The 19069-nt window shown below is 33.2% G+C and overlaps 1 protein-coding gene across 5 annotated transcripts in view; it reads left to right on the forward strand.

The window, feature by feature from the left end:
- The first annotated feature begins 555 nt into the window (after positions 1–555).
- The window catches only part of LOC6724750 (calcium-dependent secretion activator), a 29313-nt gene continuing 10799 nt past the window's right edge, over positions 556–19069 (forward strand). For 2 of the 5 annotated variants that reach the window (XM_039296064.2, XM_044923494.1), the window contains exons 1-18: positions 556–903; positions 3377–3758; positions 4839–4959; positions 7046–7213; positions 8836–9011; positions 9078–9309; positions 9369–9619; positions 9699–9713; positions 10521–10751; positions 10799–10943; positions 10996–11102; positions 11171–11346; positions 11409–11615; positions 12505–12641; positions 13178–13365; positions 13422–13711; positions 15667–15779; positions 18427–18633. In XM_039296064.2, the coding sequence (XP_039151998.1) occupies positions 3418–3758; positions 4839–4959; positions 7046–7213; positions 8836–9011; positions 9078–9309; positions 9369–9619; positions 9699–9713; positions 10521–10751; positions 10799–10943; positions 10996–11102; positions 11171–11346; positions 11409–11615; positions 12505–12641; positions 13178–13365; positions 13422–13711; positions 15667–15779; positions 18427–18633 (3105 nt within the window). In that variant the 5' untranslated portion in view covers positions 556–903; positions 3377–3417. Of the gene's footprint in view, positions 904–3376; positions 3759–4838; positions 4960–7045; positions 7214–8835; positions 9012–9077; positions 9310–9368; positions 9620–9698; positions 9714–10520; positions 10752–10798; positions 10944–10995; positions 11103–11170; positions 11347–11408; positions 11616–12504; positions 12642–13177; positions 13366–13421; positions 13712–15666; positions 15780–18426; positions 18634–19069 lie in introns of those variants that run through there. The other 3 variants (XM_044923495.1, XM_044923496.1, XM_039296070.2) reach the window with 2 other exon arrangements.

The raw sequence follows: 19069 nt of genomic DNA on the forward strand, positions 1-19069 counted from the left end.
AATTTGCCAGGTTAGATCAATGCAGGTTTCTAATATCCTAGTATCAATGTTTTGTGCTCATTGTTAATAGTGTTTGAAAACTCTAATACTATTCTGTCAAGCATGACAGAATGCATATAGTTCAGAAACTTATTTTTGACTCAGATTCGTTTTTTTAAAGATTTAGGTGAGATTGTTTTGTTCAAGCCCACATGCTGGCCAGAGTTTGTCTTTTTTTGTACCGAGTACCGAGTTGACTATGGAGTTCCACCATGTTTTTATTTGTCTTGACAGTTTCCATTCATCTATCAAAAATATTCCATTTCTTGGAACTGAATAAACTAGAATAGATATAAAATACAAAACATTTATAAAATAGTTATTGGGAAATTCTTCTTAACCAAAAATAAGCATTTTAAAAATTCCTTTAACAACAAAAATAGATTATGTCGTATTTTTTATATTTAGGTATAATTTAAATAGAATTGTGTGACAGTCCTGCTTTACATAAATTATCAGAATTTTCTGCAATTTATCAACCAAATCGTTGAAAACAGGATCTGTATCGGGGGTAGCAGGGTTACAACAATCGATGTTATCGATAGTTCCATCGATTTTTATTGCTTCTCCAGCATAACTATTCTTCAAACGAAAACCATTATTTCATATGTGAAAATAGAGAACAGTATAAATAGAAGTAGATGATTTGTGAAATAAACCTGATGTCGCCTTGAAAATACATAAAAAACGTATATTGTTGTCAATAATTATACTATGAATTTCGTTTAGTCATTCACATGCAAAGTTTTGTTATCGTGTAACTCGAAACCATATAAATAGTGATAAACTTTGTTGATAACTTAAAGCTATATTATACGCACCATACATTACCGAACGTCGACAAGCATAAATCTAATATATAAGGTATTTGAAGCAATTAACCTCCCCAAAGTAATTGCTCGATTTTTCAACCCTTAAATGGTGGTGGTAAACAAATATATACATATTTCAGATGGTGGTGTGTAACAAATAAAAATACAAGTTTTTTTAACTTAACGAAAATAAGAATTAGTTTGCTGCAGGGGTCCTAGTTTACAAGAGGGTGAATGACTTCTAGTGAAAAAACATCAACATTGGTTTTTTCTATTCTAAGTTATTAGGTATACATTCCCCTTTTTTTAAATTTCCCCACCAACTAGCGTATTATAAATTCAAACAAACAATTTATAAGTATCAATACAACGAGTAAAAGAAACAAGCTAAGGTTATTTCGATCAGTGTAATAAATAGTAATATCATAATAACAAAAAAAGCCCGGTACCACTTTTTAGATTTTCAGATACCCATTGCCTAAAGGCATCGAGAGGGAGAAGGAGTATTAAAGAAGGAACGTTTTCGAGGTGGCGTACAGACGCCACATAAAGGAAGTTACATATATTCCTAACTACTCTTTGAAGTCATTAACAGCCTTTTCAACTTTTAGGGCCATAAACAAGATAAACTAACTTTTGAGAAAAAACGAGAGCTCGGAAACTATAAAGCCCCACTCAAATTTTTGAAATATGTTTTTACATTTGTTCACTTCTTTTTAGTTCTGCAAATTTCTATTGATTTGACACACCCAATCTAACGCCCACAAACTGCACTAATCTGCGAATCCCACACTTCTGAAAATATTTTGATCTTTTTCATAGTTTTATTAGTCTTGTCAGTTTATAAGAAGCTAAGATGCTTGCTGACACGCCCTCTAACACCTAAAACTGTTAAAACCACATGTTTAAAAAGCGTTTTGATATATTTCGTTTTATTATTAGCCTTGCCTAAATCAATCGGAGTACCAAACATATATTGCTCATGCCCTTTCTAGAAGATTGAGATTAGCCAAACAGATTGTAGACATAGACTTAGCGCAAGTTTATTGGCCCATGTTTCCACGCCCACTCTAACGTCCACAAAAATGGTTTGATATTTTTTAATATTTTTATTAGTATTGTAAATTTCTATCGATTTGCCAGATTAAGTATACTGATTCTAGACATAGACTTAGCGCAAGTTTATTGAACTATGTTGCCGCGCCCAATTTAACGCTCACAAACTGCCGAGAACTGCCACGCCCACACTTTTGAACATTTTTTTGAAATATTTTTATATTTTTATTAGTCTGATAGTCGAGGTTAGGGGTTTATTTTGTTTGATAAGAATTTATTCAGGAACTGATATTTCCGTTTGTGTAGTCTGTACCTTTCGCAATCAGCTGGATTACCCTATTGGACAATAAGAGTTGTTATGAGGCCAAGTAGGAAATTTATAAGTCCGCAATTTTTTAAAAGTATAAAGATCCACTCCAGTGATAATGGCTAAGCAATAAAGATAGAAATATTTTATTTAGTAATTAAATTAACAGAAGGTAGGAATTTGAAAAACTCAATGAAAACGTGATGTGCAGAGGATACTTACTTACTTACCCTTACTTATGCAATTAAAACAAGATATAATGTGAGTTCCCCACCTATACCCGTTACTCAGCTAATGTGAATGCGAACGCGGAATTTCGTAATTTTTCTGGAATATCGATAGATACTGGAAAATAAAATGAGAACAAATTAAAAAAAAAAGTAGCAAAAAGTTTTTTTGGCAGTTCCATAGAAATTTACAAGACTAATAAACTTATGAAAAAATATCGAAAAATGGTTAAAAAATGTGGTCGTGGCAGTTTTGGGTGGTTTTATGGCCTTTTGGGCGTGGCAAAAATTTAATTTTTTGTAAATCGATAAAAATTTACAAGATTAATAAAAATATGAAAAAATATCAACACGTTTTGAAAAGTGTCGCCGTAAAGGTTTTGTGCGGTTTGTGGGCGTTAGAGTGGTCGTTAGAGTGGGCGTGGCAAGATGGGTCAACAAAATTGCGCTGCGACCATTCTCTCTAGAATCTGTATGGTGAATCTCAACCTTCTAGCCTTTATAGTTCCTGAGATGTCGACGTTCATACGGACAGAAGAACATGGCTAGATCGACTCGGCTATTGATCCAGATCAAAAATATATTTACTTTATATAGTCGGAAACGCTTTCTTATGCCTGTTACATACTTTTCAACGAATCTAATCACCCTTTTACTCTACGAGTAACGGTTATAAATGTGCATCGCAAATATTCTTGATCAGTATCACCAGACTGAGCTTGTCGATACAGTCATGTCCGCCTTTTTATTTGCCCATCCGTCCATTTCTATGCAAACTAATCTCTCAGATATCTGCATAAAACTATTGGCCGAATCGGAGCACTATATTATAAAGCTCTAACGGAATATTCGGAAAGTTAAAAATAAATGTACTCGTGCTTACAAATTATAGATATTTTGACTTCTAATATAATTTTGATTTCCTTTATTTTTAGGATTAAAAAACAAATAATTGCGGTCCAGTTATTTTTTTACCATGATTGATCCTAGTTCAAGTGAGGAAGAAGGGGAAGATGACTCTGTTCCTAACGTTTCATCAAAAGGACGTCTTACAAATGCGACCAAAGGAACAAGTGCCGTTTCTATAATTGGAGGATCTGCAGGATCCGTTGTAGAATCAAATATTCCTATATCTGGCTCTAATACAGATTTGATCGGAAATCAGAGACAATCTAATATAAGTTCTATTTGTAAACGCAACGATGTCGGGAACATTGGTGTAACAGCTTTAGGATCAACCTCTAACAAAAATGAGCAAATATGTGGCAGCCGAGCTGATACCGGAAATCTTGAGGTGCCCAGTAATGGTATTCCGAGGTTGGTAACGTTCATACAATGCATAATTTTTAAACACATTACAAAAACAATTTCTGTGCATTGTGTTCGTTTTTTAAATAATGCTCTATTTTTTATGGGTCTATTTTAAAATACATTTTATTTTTGTGTGTTTATTTAGTACGAAATATTTAGTAATTTTGTTGGTACAAGTAAGTGACAGACATCGAAGTCAAATGACCGTGTGCACGATAGCCTGCGATATATAGTTAAAGTTTAAGATAAAGCCAATAAAATGATGATCGAAAAATAGTATAATCGAGTTCCACGACTATCAGATACCAAGTGCTAGTGGAAGTGGGATCAAGAAATTTCAAAATTTTTCTGGCTCAAATTGTTTCTCTCTCTTGCTATTCTTTTCACTTTCCGTCGGTATGCAAAAACATTTCGTCCACGACCAACGTACATACCCACATACCTTTTTCCCATTTATTAAGTTTCTTACCACCTATCTTCAGACTCTTACGTACACAAACCTTCCATTACTGTGACGTGCTCTCTTGTACTACCCATTACTCGCAGGATAAAAGAGTATACTAGGCTTGTTGCCTGTGCAGATTTCACAGGCATTTATATCGATATACCAAAACCACGGCAACAAATTCGAAATTTTTTTTATATATTTTTTATTTTATTCTTTTAGTTCTATCGATATGCCAGAGTAACGGGTATCTGATAGTCGGGGAACTCGCTTAAAGGATTCTCTCTTCTATATTGTGTAGTATTTATCGGAAATTCTCCTGGTGTGCTGTGTCCCTACTAGGACTTGTCTTCTGACATTTATCTATCTCAAAAATTTCTCGAAACATTAATTTTGATTCAACTGTTTTTTCTGCCAATTTCTGTCAATATGAGAAAATTTTAAAATATTTTTTTTTAAATTATTTTCGTGTTGTCGAATGCGAGCTCTTCTGGTGCGCTTCGTCACTACGAGGAGTGTCGTTCATAGTGATATAATTACAAAAATTATTTCTCTTGACTGGTTTAACACAAAATTTCTAAAATATACCAAATAACATTGTATTATAAAATGAAGCAACAAATCATTTTTTTATTGTTCAGTGGAATTTCGCAAGAGACTTTAAATCAAAGTGTTGGATCGTCAAGGGCAAACTCATTGCCAAGGCCATTGTCACCATCGCCATCTCTAACCAGCGAAAAACATGAAACTGGAGAGCCGCATGTAAGTAGAAACCGATATATTGTTGTAAGAGGTGAAAGAGGTAAATTGATTGATTGATTGAAATAAATAATAATAAATTGAATATTAAAAATAATCGTAATAATAATAATAATCGTAATAATAATAATAATCGTTATAATAAAAATAATCGTAATAATAAAAATAATCGTAATAATAATAATAATCGAAATAATAATAATAATCGTAATAATAATAATAATCGTAATAATAATAATAATCGAAATAATAATAATAATCGTAATAATAATAATAATCGTAATCATAATAAAAATATAATATAATATTATTTTTAATCAAATGGCACCTTTCATTGCCTTAACGTTATTATTATTTAAATATAGCTTAGAAAGAGTAATAGCCGAATCATAATATCACAAAATAAATTTCAAAAATGACTTTATAGTAGAATATTTGTCATTAGAGTATTCAGCGTGTGACGTGTGAAAAATTAATAAGGCTTATTGAGTGCTTTTGTCCGCGATTCATGCCGCAAGATATGACTTTTGCAATAAACAGTTTTCATATTTATATTTATTTTATAAATATTACTCAATAGACTCGGATTTCGGGAAACTAATGGCACCATCTGATTTTTTTTTTGTAATCTTTGTACACATTAAAGTTTTTGAAATATTTTTAAAAAAAAAAAAGTTTATTATTGAGCAATGCATTAAGTGCACAAATGAAAGTAGTGTTTTCTCATAATTTTCACGGCGTGAATTTTTAATTATTATTTTATTTCATCATATTGCTATGAAATTGTCCAAAACTCCAAATATGTAAATTCCTTTCTTCGATCAGAATTGATTTCGGACCGAAAATCGTCTTCTAGCACAAGTACGCACACATACATAAGTTGTCGTCTATTGTTTTTACTCACACAAGCAAGCAAATTCTATTTTTAGATTTCTTACGCTCTCAGCGTAAGCGAGCGGACAGAGAGCAATTTTGGCCGTCACCAAAAAAGTTACTGCATAGTGCCAAACCAATGTATGGCCGTTACGCATCTTGTTATTCTAGTGTCTTTGGTTCCAACAAGAATGTGCAACAGCACACACTTCACGAGCATGGCTGTTTTGAGGAAACACTTTCCAGAGCGCCTTATCATAGTTGGGGCGATTTGGAATGACCGGCACGCTCTACCGATCTGACCCCTTGTGATTTTTTTGCTATGTGGTTTTTTGAAATCCCGTGTTTATGTGAACCGTCCAAGTACTCTACAAGATTAGAAAACCAACATTCAAGAAGAAATTGCCAACATAACCCCTGCTATGCTAACAAGAATCACGACAAACGCCAGAAATTGGTTTACGCAATGTATGGAGAATGGGGGACGTCACCTATCAGATTTTTTCTTCAAAAAATATAAATAAAAACTTTAGACATGTACCTACATTAAAAAAAAAATATTTTCCGATGACTACGATATTAATTGAGTGCAGCGAAAAGGAAATTATGCTGCCCTGTACTAGAATCGTTGAAAAGTTTGACCAGTGTGAACGTCTCGATCTGATTAAAATTAAGCACGCAGCTTCCAGAGACACGGAGCAAGCTTTTGTGTAACAGCACAAAACTACTACTTTTTTCATTTTTGTATTAGTCTTGTAAGTTTCCATCGATATGTCAAACAACATTTTGCCACGCCCAAAACGGCCACGCCAAAAAATGTTGATTTTTCTTCGTTTTATTGTTTGTCTAGTCAATATCTATCGGTTGTTACCATTCCTGCCGGCCAGCTAGAATTATATACCATTAATGGTATATAAGAAAGCGACAATGCAAGAAAAGAAAGTAGGACATAAGTACAAGTAAGAAATTTGCCATCGCTTCCTCGGGGATCGAAAATTAGATTAAAAAATTCTTCCAGCATAGAACGGTTGTTTCGAATACACGTTTCGAAACAGGTTGTATTAGATCAGCTTTTTATGTGGGACCAGCTAAAGGTGTTTCTCTGGTTTTTAATGCTGAAGGGATTTACAAAACAACCCTGTCTACATATTATCGGTGCAGACAATATAAATTTCAAATGTATACAAAAAAAACCAATATATCAAATTTTTTTCAGGACAAACATGAACGTGAAGAAGAGGAACGTAAACGACGAATTCAACTTTATGTATTTATTTCACGATGTATTTCATACCCTTTTAATGCTAAACAACCCACGGATATGACTAAGCGGCAAACCAAAATAAGCAAACAGCAGTTGGAAATTATAACTCAGCGATTTCAAGTAAGAAACAAAAGTATTATAATATGTTAAAATTCAGTAAAAATGCATGTTGTGTTGCTCCGAATATCGGCCGAGCTTCAAACAACTAAAACCATTTAGCGTTGCTATACACAATAGCTAATATTTTTCATTTAGCATCAAAGAAACATTCTACGTTGCTGCGTTCGAACCAAGGCTGACATAACATCTGAAATCTTTGACACTATTGTCGACTAGCGTCATGTCGACTCCAAAACAAACCCAGACTGTGCGCCCAAAGTTTTGATTTTTTCAAATCTCATTTTCTTCCCATTGTAGTGGAATGAACTTTGATGGTTACCAGAATATACATTACTCGCGATACGGCAATTCTTTCAGAAAAGCTTGCTGCATAAGATATAATTCTAATATTACTGCCATTACGTGGCAAATCGATCCATATATGATTATCAGATATTACTTTGAGCAATATAAGGACATGGTCACATCCACTCTCCTTGATGATGAAATCAAATGTATTTTTATTCCTCCGAAAAATTTCTCACTTGGGAGTAATGTGGGACCCACATTTCCTGGGGTCCGTCAGGGAATTGGAAAGTAGAGACTATGCTTCAAAGACTCTGTAGGAAACGGCATTAAGCGTATCCAACTACTTTACAAAAACGTCCTAAACAAATAGCTGGACCCTGCACCATCAGCATTATGGTACATCGGTTGAGTTTCGAAACCCAAAGGAGAAGCCCGACTGAAGACAACTATAGAAGATGTGACTACACCAAACACAAAAGTATTGCAGTATTGCCCTACTCAGAAACTGTGGTTCAAAACAGACCGAACCATATTCTATATTTAGTTACATAATGCCATCGCTTTTTTATATTCTATATGTACAAGAAAATACATATTTACATATATATATCATTTCGTGAGCAGGCCGCTGTGACGGTGTCCCTATAAAAATTCAACTCGCCACATAGCCATCGCAACTGGCAAGAATAAAATAATGTAGTTTACTTAACCTAACAACCCCGCCATGTTTCTGACCACCACTATTTCAGAGAAGCCATGAATACTTCCAAACTAGATGACCCCATATAAAATTTAACGAACATTTTGAGCATTTATAGTTCCCGAGATCTCGACGCTTATACGGACATATAGACGGACATGGCCAAATAGACTCGATTAGTTATTATTATCCATATCTGTATGCCTGTACGCACACAGGCAAAATGTTTCGATATTTTTTCCTATTTTTATTAATCTTGTAAATTTCTATCGATTTGTCAACAAAATTTCTGCCACGCCCACTCTAACGTTTGTGCCCGTGTGTGTGTTGGGCGGTTTGGGCTTTAGGTTCTTGCGCTTTATCTACATATGCCTCTGGAATCTGCATGCTTTTTCTCAAGTTTCTAGCTTGTTCCACTGGATCTGATAGTGATCCTGGTCAAACCCCAAAACTGCCACGCCCACACTTTTATAATTTTATTTATGATAGTCGAGAAACTCGAGTATAGCCAAATTTGCTGTTAAATCCCTCCAACAAATCTTCAGCATTTAGCTTTTAGCTTTCTGCAATTCTTCAAAGTCTTTCTTTTCACATACAAATTACCATTAATGAACTATTAACAATTTATTGTTAGGCGTTTCTTAAAGGCGAAACTCAAATAATGGCAGATGAAGCATTTCAAAATGCTGTGCAGAGTTACCATGACGTTTTTCTTAAATCGGAACGAGTTTTAAAAATGGTCCAATCTGGTGCATCATCACAGCACGATTTTCGAGAAGTTTTTCGCAATAATATAGAAAAACGTGTCAGGTATAATCAACAAACAATATATGAAGTTGCGTTTATACTATATGAAGTATAACTATTTTATTTAAGATCTTTACCTGAGATAGATGGTCTTAGTAAAGAAACCGTACTAACTTCATGGATGGCGAAATTCGACATTATATTAAAGGGTACTGGAGAAGAAGATTCTAAGCGACCATCTCGAATGCAGCAATCACTGAATAGCGAGTTAATTCTTTCTAAAGAACAATTGTATGATATGTTTCAACAAATATTGCTAGTAAAAAAATTCGAGCATCAAATATTATTTAACGCCTTGATGGTAAGCTTATATTTTAATTATAATATATACATTCCACAGGTAAATATGAGTATTTTTAGTTAGATTCTGCCGATGAACAAGCAGCAGCTATAAGACGGGAATTGGACGGTAGAATGCAAAGAGTAGGAGAAATGGAAAAAAATCGCAAACTAATGCCTAAATTTGTACTCAAAGAAATGGAGTCTCTTTACGTTGAAGAACTTAAATCGTCTATAAATCTTTTGATGGCAAATCTTGAATCTCTTCCAGTGTCAAAAGGAAATATGGATAGTAAATACGGACTCCAGAAATTAAAACGTTATAATCACAGGTTATTTATACAAATTTTAAAATGTACAAATATTTTAAAAACACTCTTTTTACCCTCTTTTTTCTTTTTTTACTTACAGTACACCGTCGTTTTTGTAAGTAATAACAAATCACTGCATTGTGTGATTAATAATAACAATAATGATGGCTCTACAACCCTAATTTATGAATTTAAGCGATGTACATCAGTTTATATTTTTTATTAGCTTAGCATTTTAAGTAACTTGTAGAATAGGTTTACTGCTTAATGTAATGTATTATTACCTTTTACTCAGAGAAACGTAGTCAGACATAATTCATTTGTGACCCTATAAGGTATGTAAAATCTAGCAATGACCACCTGTGCCTAAGAACTTTGAGTTCTCTGGAACTATAAAAGCTAGGAATTTCCACGTAGTATTCCAGCAACTTAGCGCTACTTAGCTTTAAAAGAATACACTCAAACGCCCACAATCCGTCCAAAAATGACAAGCCGACATTATTTCGAAAAAATATATAGATATTTTCTTGTTATTCGTCTCCTAAATGGTATACCACAATCCTTGAAACGTATTGTACTGTTAGAAGTAACCGTGTTCGGAACGCTTCGATATTGAAAACTTGTCAAGCTAGATAGTTAGGATTAGGTATACAGATTCTAGTAATTTTTACGCTGTGCAAGTTTGTCTTGAAACAATCTTATGAAATTTTTATTATGAAATACTGCCAAATGTGGTGTCAATCAATTTTATTATTAATAATTATGCTTATAATTTTTTATGCTGTCACCACATTTTCTTTGGAATGTTTTCGTGGAAAATAAATTAGAATTCGAATAGCTTGTATGCATATTTCGGCAATATTTAACTATATTTTTAATTCCATGAAATGACTTCCGTTCTTTTTTTTTTTCTAAAACAAAGAAAGTTGATACTGCGATCTCACGGATCTTTATCTAAGTTGGAGGGTGATTCAGAGGATGGTACCACACAATTGACAAAGTTAGATGTTGTACTAACTTTTCAACTGGAAGTAATCGTTATGGAAGTTAAAGGGCTTAAATCTTTAGCTCCCAATCGAATTGTTTACTGCACAATGGAAGTTGAGAACGGGGAAAAGCTTCAAACGGATCAAGCCGAAGCATCAAAACCAATGTAGGAGTCTAGAAAAAAACCTTCAATATACATCAGTTTTTTTATAGGTGGGATACACAGGGCGATTTTACAACCACGCACCCACTGCCAGTTGTCAAGGTAAAACTGTACACAGAGAACCCCGGAATGCTGGCATTGGAGGATAAGGAACTGGGAAAGGTAACACTTAAGCCTACTCCACTTTCTTCAAAGGTAAGCTTGCCTTATGTATATAAAATATAATATAAAGCATTTTTTGGTTAAGTCACCTGAGTGGCATCGAATGATTGTACCGAAAAATCTTCCCGATCAAGATATACGTATTAAGATAGCTTGCCGACTTGATAAGCCATTAAATATGAAACATTGTGGGTAAGTATACTTTTCTTTAGTGTCGCAAAATCCCACTTTTTTTAAACCGATAAAATACGTATGTGTAGGTATCTTTATGCCATTGGGAAATCAGTATGGAAAAAATGGAAAAGGCGCTATTTTGTCCTAGTTCAAGTATCCCAATATACTTTTGCAATGTGCAGCTATAAAGAGAAAAAATCAGAACCGTCTGAAATGATGCAGCTTGATGGATATACTGTTGATTATATAGAAGCCGCCAGTGGTATTTTTATAAAATTATTATTTATGATAATGATTGATGTTAAAACTGACATTTATATATAGCAAATCTTATGTTTGGAATCGATTTGAATGGAGGCCGTTTTTTCTTCAATGCTGTTCGCGAGGGAGATAGCATTTCGTTTGCTTGCGATGATGAAAACGAATGCAGTCTTTGGGTCATGGCTATGTACAGGGCGACTGGACAGTCCCACAAACCAACTCCACCAATAACCCAAGATAAGAATTCAGCTATGTCGAAAATTCAAGGTGGTACGTAATTTGAAATATATTTATCTATTTGGGCCTCTGTTTAGAGCGACTTATAAATATTTGTTTATTTTGGAACTTAAAATGATCTCACGCGCATTCTATGACGTGTAAAAAGTTTACAATTATGGTATTTAAACAAGATCACTCAAAAAAAGTTATTAATAATATGACTCATGATGGAAGTGGCTAATATGTTTCTGATGACATATCGATTAAAATTGGAATGATAAAATGACAAAGAATGGACAGGTGGATGGACAGACATAGCCGATTAACATGGCTAGTTATCCTGAACAAAAAGATGTATTTTTTATAAGGCCGAAAAAGCTTCTTTTACCTGTTTGTACTTCTTAATTAATCTAGTATACCCATTTACTTAACACTTATAAAGAGTCACAGAACTTGAAAACACCATATCAAAAACATATAGTATAAAATAAGTTTTAACTACTTTATTTTAAATTTCCCGTCATAATAAAAATATTTTTACAGTTGGAAGACTTAAATTACTATATATAATTCAAATGCTTAATTTAAAGTTAAATTCGATTGGTATTAAATTTAAGGCAGTGCAATACAATTTCACTATGGGGGGTCAATTAGTTTTTAGCTTTAAAAAGACAGGAATATGCAGAGAGTATAGTATCTAAATTGGCCTAGTTAAACTATACTTTAGCTTAGTGATGTGTCAAAATGATTTTGTGCACATTTAAACAATTATAACAATTATTTTGTGTTTTGTTAATGCTTAAACTTATTAATTTATATTAATTTACAAAGTTGAATATGATGATTATAACATCATTGCCAGTAGATAATATACCTGTTTTTCTTGCTTTTTTAGAATATATATATATTATATATTTAATATATATTTTACATTTTTCAGACGCAGATAAAGCCCGTAAACATGGAATGGAGGATTTCATAAGCACCGATCCTTGTACTTTTGATCATGCTACACTTTTCAAGACATTACAGAATCTTACACTGGAGTATAGGCTCAACGACCCATATGCTTCATTGGTAAGTTAATATCATTTTAAAAACTTAAAGTAATGTTAGTTTATTATACCCGTTACGGGTTTACTACTCAGCGAGTCGAAAAGTATGTAACAGGTAGAAGGAAACGTTTCCGACCATATGAAGTATATCAGGATCAATAGCCGAGTCGCAGCGCAAGTTTGTTTCTAAATTATGTCACCCCCACTCTTACGCCCATAAACCGTCAAAAACTGCCGTGCAACCACTTTAAATATTTTTGAAATACTTTTTAAATTTTTGGTTAGCCTTAGCCCACAGATGCCTAACCTCCCAAAATTGACACACCCACACTTTAGTAAAATGTTTTGTAGTTTATTAGTTTTGTAAATTTTTATCGATTTGACAAAAAACTCCAACCGCCCAAAACTGCTTAGAGTAACGGGTAACTGATAGTCGGGGAACTTGATAGCTTTTATCGAAAAGCCAAAAAAGTTGAAACTTCTCCCTAGCCAAGCCACCTGCTGAGTAACTGCCTTCTGATAGTCTAGAACGTTCTCTCTCGTTTGTATTGTTTTTAGGGGTGGTTTAGTCCTGGTCAAGTTTTCGTGTTGGACGAATATTGCGCTCGTTATGGTGTCCGAGGATGCTACAGACACTTATGCTACCTTTCTGATTTACTGGATCGTGCCGAAAAACAATACATGATAGACCCAACTCTAATTCACTATTCATTCGCCTTCTGCGCGAGCCATGTGCATGGAAACAGGTAATACTCATTAATGTTTTAAGTTTTAATGAAATAATTTTTAAACTTATTTACAGACCTGATGGAGTTGGAAGCATAACACATGAGGAAAAGGAGAAATTTTCTGAAATCAAAGAACGCCTACGTCAGTTACTCGAATTTCAAATAACCAATTTCAGATACTGTTTTCCATTTGGTCGCCCCGAAGGTGCACTCAAAGCAACATTATCCCTATTAGAGAGAGTTTTAATGAAAGACATTGTTACCCCCGTTCCACCTGAAGAAGTTCGTCATATGATTAAAAAAAGTTTAGAGACGGCAGCGCTTGTAAATTATACGCGTCTTTCCAATAAGGCAAAAATTGATGGTATGAAACTTATATTTGTATTATGACTAAAGCTTATATGAAACTTATATTTGTATTCTGACTAAAAGCATATGATATTTCGGCAAAAAAAATAATCTCCGAAAGATAACTTCGCTATAAATTTGTATCAATACGTAGGGTTTTCTCACAGTTCAGATTAGATTTTTTTTATTTTTTATAAAAATTAATATAATTTGCCGCTAGTTAAAAAAAGAAAAAAGTGTTGGAAAGAAGAAATAGAAATTGGCAAAACAACTGATTTAATCCAAAACAACAGAGAATGCTATAGTCGAGTTCCCCGACCATCAAATAACCCGTTATTTTAATAAAAGCCGCGTTTAAAGCAAATATTCTAAAGTATAACAGAATATGATGCCGGCATGGATCTCAGTGTTATAGAAGTTACTTGTGTAGTAAATATTGTCTTCCCCATTTAACCAACCAAAACTGTCAAACTCACGCATTGTAATTAAGGATTAATTTATTAAATATAATATATACTAAAAAGGAAACGGTTTCCACCCTATAAAATATATATATTCTTGGATATTCTACATCATTAGCTGAGTCGATCTGGTCATGTCCGTCTGTCTGTCTGTTTGATCGTTTTATTGTCACTATATATTTTCGCAATGCACCAAAACTGTGTGAATCATTGTCTACCTAAAAGTATTGAATAAATGTAGAGCTTTCGGTATACAATGTTTAATTTTCTGAGAGTTTTGAGCACTAGGTGGCGCACACAGTCAGAAGAAGAGAGGTTGGGTATCTCCCCTTGAATTCAAATATCAGATACTTAATATCGACTCGAACGAACAATGGCAAAGAACGGGATTTTTCTTTTAGTTTTCGCTTAGCATTTTGTTTAATCGTTATTGAACGTTTTTCTTGAGATAGCTTTTAATTTTAGGCTGTGCTCTTCAGCTTCGTGGCCAATTGTTGCTTTAAATAATAACTTGAGCTTAATTCGGTTTCGCATCAGTTTTGTTCACATTTTGTGTTAATTTGGTCGTCGACTTAATTTACAACAGCATTACCATTTTAATTGCGCGCATCACTTTTTCGATATTAGTCGCGGTCAAGTGTCAACCGTTTCCTCTAGTTTTTCGATTTGCTGCTGTTCATATAACAGATCTATAAATATCGTCAGAATTGCAATATTGTTTATAGTAGTTATTCGCTGAAGAAAGTGCAAATATGCTACAAAAAAGAACTAAGCAAATACTATTTTTATACCCGTTAAAGTATATATATTCTTGATCAGGATCAACAGCCGAGTCGATCTGACCTTGTCCGTCCGTCTGTCTACCGGTCCGTATGAACGTCGAGATATCAGGAACAATAAAAGCTAGAAGGTTGAGATAAAGCATACAGATTCTAGAGACAAAGACGTAGAGCAAGTTCGTGACATATGTTGCCCACTCTAGCGCCCCAAAACCGCACAAAACTTCCACGCCCACACTTTTGAAATATGTGTTGATATTTTTTCACATTTTATTAGTCTTGTAAATTTCCATCGATTAAAAACTTTTTGGCACACCCACCCTAACGCCTTAAAACCGCCTAGAAATGACACCCCCACATTTTTGAAAATGTTTTTCATATTTTTCATAATTTTATTAGTCTTGTAAATTTCTATCGATTTGGCAAAAATCTTTTTGCCACGCCCACTCTAACGCCCTAAAGCCGTCGAAAAACTTAAAATGTTTTGTATATATTTTCATAATTTTATAGTGTTGTAAATTTTTATGAATTTGCCAAAAAACATTTTGCCACACCCACTCTAACGCCCTAAAGCCGTTAATATATTATATTATATTATTATATTAAATACTATAAAATCGGTGAATTATATCGAGTCATAGTACAGAAAATTTTTAAATAAATTTAAAGTTAAGACGACGTATTTCGCATATAACTCTATGAGAACTAAACAATTTTTGACGCACACACAGAGGATTTGCGAGGAGACGTTATTGTTCCGGCCCCAAAAAAACTAGAGGACCTAATACACTTAGCAGAACTGTGTGTTGATTTGTTGCAACAAAATGAGGAACATTATGGAGAAGTAAGTTGTATATCTTTATTAAAATAGTTCGGTTTCATATGTTTTTTCAAACCATTTTCGTTTTAATGATTTATCATCCTTATATTTTGGATATTATTCATCCCACAATAAAAACCAAATAATATCTAAATTAGTTATTGTAATGTTTAAATACCAAACTTAGTTGTGCTTTTAACGTGTCCAGTTGGTGTTTACTGTAACTTTACATAAATGTCGTAACTTAACCAAATCTGTGTATAATATACATACATACATGCCGACTTTGATGTGGTTAACTGGTTATTTTTTGTCGTTAAAATAGGTAAAATTTTGCTTTTTGTATATTAAGTGACTAAAGAATGATAAATATCCCAGTTCACTATTATATTTTCGCTTCATTTACATATAAATACCAAATTTTTATTACAAGTTTTGTATCCTAAAGAGAATTTATTTAGATTACCATTTGCTTTGAGTTTTAAATGTATGTATACTTCTTTATGTTTTAGTTTATGTTATCATCAGTAAAGACTTCACACCCTTGCAACAATATATAATATCTGCAAAAAGTTTCTTCGAAAATTTGTTTTGCTTATATCTATATAAAATTAGTATACTGATCTTGGAAAAATCGAAAAAAGGAGAATCAAGAAAGGAAATAGATTTGTCAAACCAATGAGAACAATTTATGATAAAAACAATAAAACTACAATTTCTTTTCTGACATTACAAATAAATTTAAAATGTATATAGTCCTATGACAGCTTTTTGATTTAGTCGTCTGATTTTAATCAAACATGAACCGAAATTACTCTAACTCTAACGCCCATAAAGCGCCTTAAAATGCCATAGACACAATTTTGAAAAATTGTTTCTTTTCTACAATTTGTTTTTTTTTTTTATTCTAAAATTAGTCTTAGTCTTGCTATTTCTTACCGATATGACGACAAACGTTTCTTCGCCCACTCGAATGCACACAAGCGGAACAAAACTGCAGCGCCTACTTGAAAAATGTTTTCATATTTTTATGCCCGTTACTCGTAGAGTAAAAGAGTATACTAGATTCGTTGAAAAGTATCTAAAAGGCAGAATTCCTTATATGTTCAAAAACTCTAGGAGACTGAAAAAAAAATAGTAAATTGAGAACGCTCTAGTCGTGTTCCCCGATTATCAGATGTCCGTTACTCAACTAGCAATTACAAAATGTTATGTTATATCGATAGAAAATGGGAAACAACAATTTTCACAAGTGTAGTTTCATGGCAGTTTTGTAATGCTTGTGATCGTTTCCGAGCACATAAAGTATATATATTCTTAATCAGGGTCAATAGCCGAGTCGATTTGGCCATGCCTGTCTGTACGTATGAACGTCGAGATATCAGGAACTATGAAAGCTAGAAGGTTGAGGTTCAGCATACAGATTCTAGAGACTTAGACGCAGCGTTACAAATTTGAAACAATTTCTTGTTATATTTCCTATTTATATTAGTTTAGAAAATTTCTATCGACTTCTCAAAAAACTTTCAGCCACGTCCACAATCTGCCTAAAATTGCAACACCGTCACCGTTTGAAAAATGTGTTCAAATTTTTCATTTTATAGTTTGTCTTTCGATTTCGATAGATATGCTGCAAAAATTTTTGCTTACGCCTACACTAATCCCCAAAACCTTCATGCCTACACAATAAGTTTTATTTTTCTTTTTTGACAATTTGCGATGTTGCGATATCAAATATTATTATTACTTAATAACTTTTAAACGTGAATATTTTGAGAAAAGTTAGGGCTGTATGTTAGAGTCGAAGAAAACTACGAAAAAGTGATATTTTTATGTCGTGTTCGAGCTGTTTAACACAAATATAATAACAATGCAATAAACACCAGGACTTTAATAATGTTTGGTATCAACAGACAAGCCGATACATTTTATTTTTTTCGCACACTGTCCTATCTTTCGCTGTACACAACAGTGACACTATTTTCAAAACTTGATCTTGTGGTGTTGTTTTTAGTACCTGTCTTTATTTGTGCCAGTTCCTACCTTTATATATGTTGTTCTGTCGGCTGAAAACAACAAATGGATGGAAAAATGTGTAATCGATTTCGATCCCATAATGAACATACACGTATTTTCCGAGTTGCAGTACAATCCGAGTCAATGAACAGGATTATTCTTTCGTATTATTGCCGTGTTTCACAAACTATTAAACCTAAAACTAGATGAGAGTGTCAAATTGTTTTTCAACTTGGAAATGCCCAACTATAATGTCGTAGATATATAAAGTTACTACACTTTTTCCCTTATGCCTTTGCAATTACAGCAAATACATTTTACTTGGGCCCTTGGCAATAAATCAATTTGAAAAATACTTATACAAAACATATACCCTATAATTCTACGAGTGTGTTGTTTACCTGTTAGAAATGTAATTAAAGATGGTATTCTTTTTTCTGCCTATCATCATTCCTGGCATTTACTTCAAATACTTTGGGAATCAAGTAGAAATCCCAAACAAGATGAGAGACAACCTGATTTTTCTATAAATTACAATTTATTAAGTGGCAGGTTATTGTGGATGCGTCACTATATCTGACAATGATACTTGTACAACTAAATAAAGATTTGTATGTACTTACACCTATTTAACAACTATGCTCGATTTATTTAGCTGCGCAAACATGATAAAATGGATAAAAAGAAATTACTTAAGGAAGATGATGATGTATCAGGAGGACACAATGAAAGCGAAGTTGATTTAATCGACAGTACTGGACTCATTAGCGCATCTGAACTGGCTTCTGCCGCATCAACTGATGGATCGTCATTTCGTTACTGTATGCCGACTCATGCAGTGTATACCCCGCCAGTACCAACGGCATGTATCGTTGATAACTTTGGGTCTAAAAAAATAGAAATAGGAAATAATCGGGAAATAATAGGGACATTCTACATTTATTATTAATTTTGAAAATTCCGAATATTGTTTAAAAAGACCAAAAACGTTCAAACGTAAAACATAGTGTTTGAAATAAATGGAAATTCGGAAAATGTAGTTAAAAAACTTTTTCAATTGTTTCCAAACAACTTGGTATGCATAGCAACTAGGGTATACGCATTCATGATCATTGTGACTAAATTAGTCAATTTTAGCGGTTCGGTGACCGATTTCAATCCCATCCTTTAATCTGAAGTATTATATGAGGGTATTATACCAGTTACTCGTATGTTAAAAATGTATACTAAATTAGTTCAGAACTATGAAACATTCCCTACGCGTAGAAATATATATAAATATTTATATGTTTTATATA

This window comes from Drosophila simulans, chromosome 4, assembly GCF_016746395.2.
Source record: "Drosophila simulans strain w501 chromosome 4, Prin_Dsim_3.1, whole genome shotgun sequence".
Classification (NCBI taxonomy): domain Eukaryota; kingdom Metazoa; phylum Arthropoda; class Insecta; order Diptera; family Drosophilidae; genus Drosophila; species Drosophila simulans.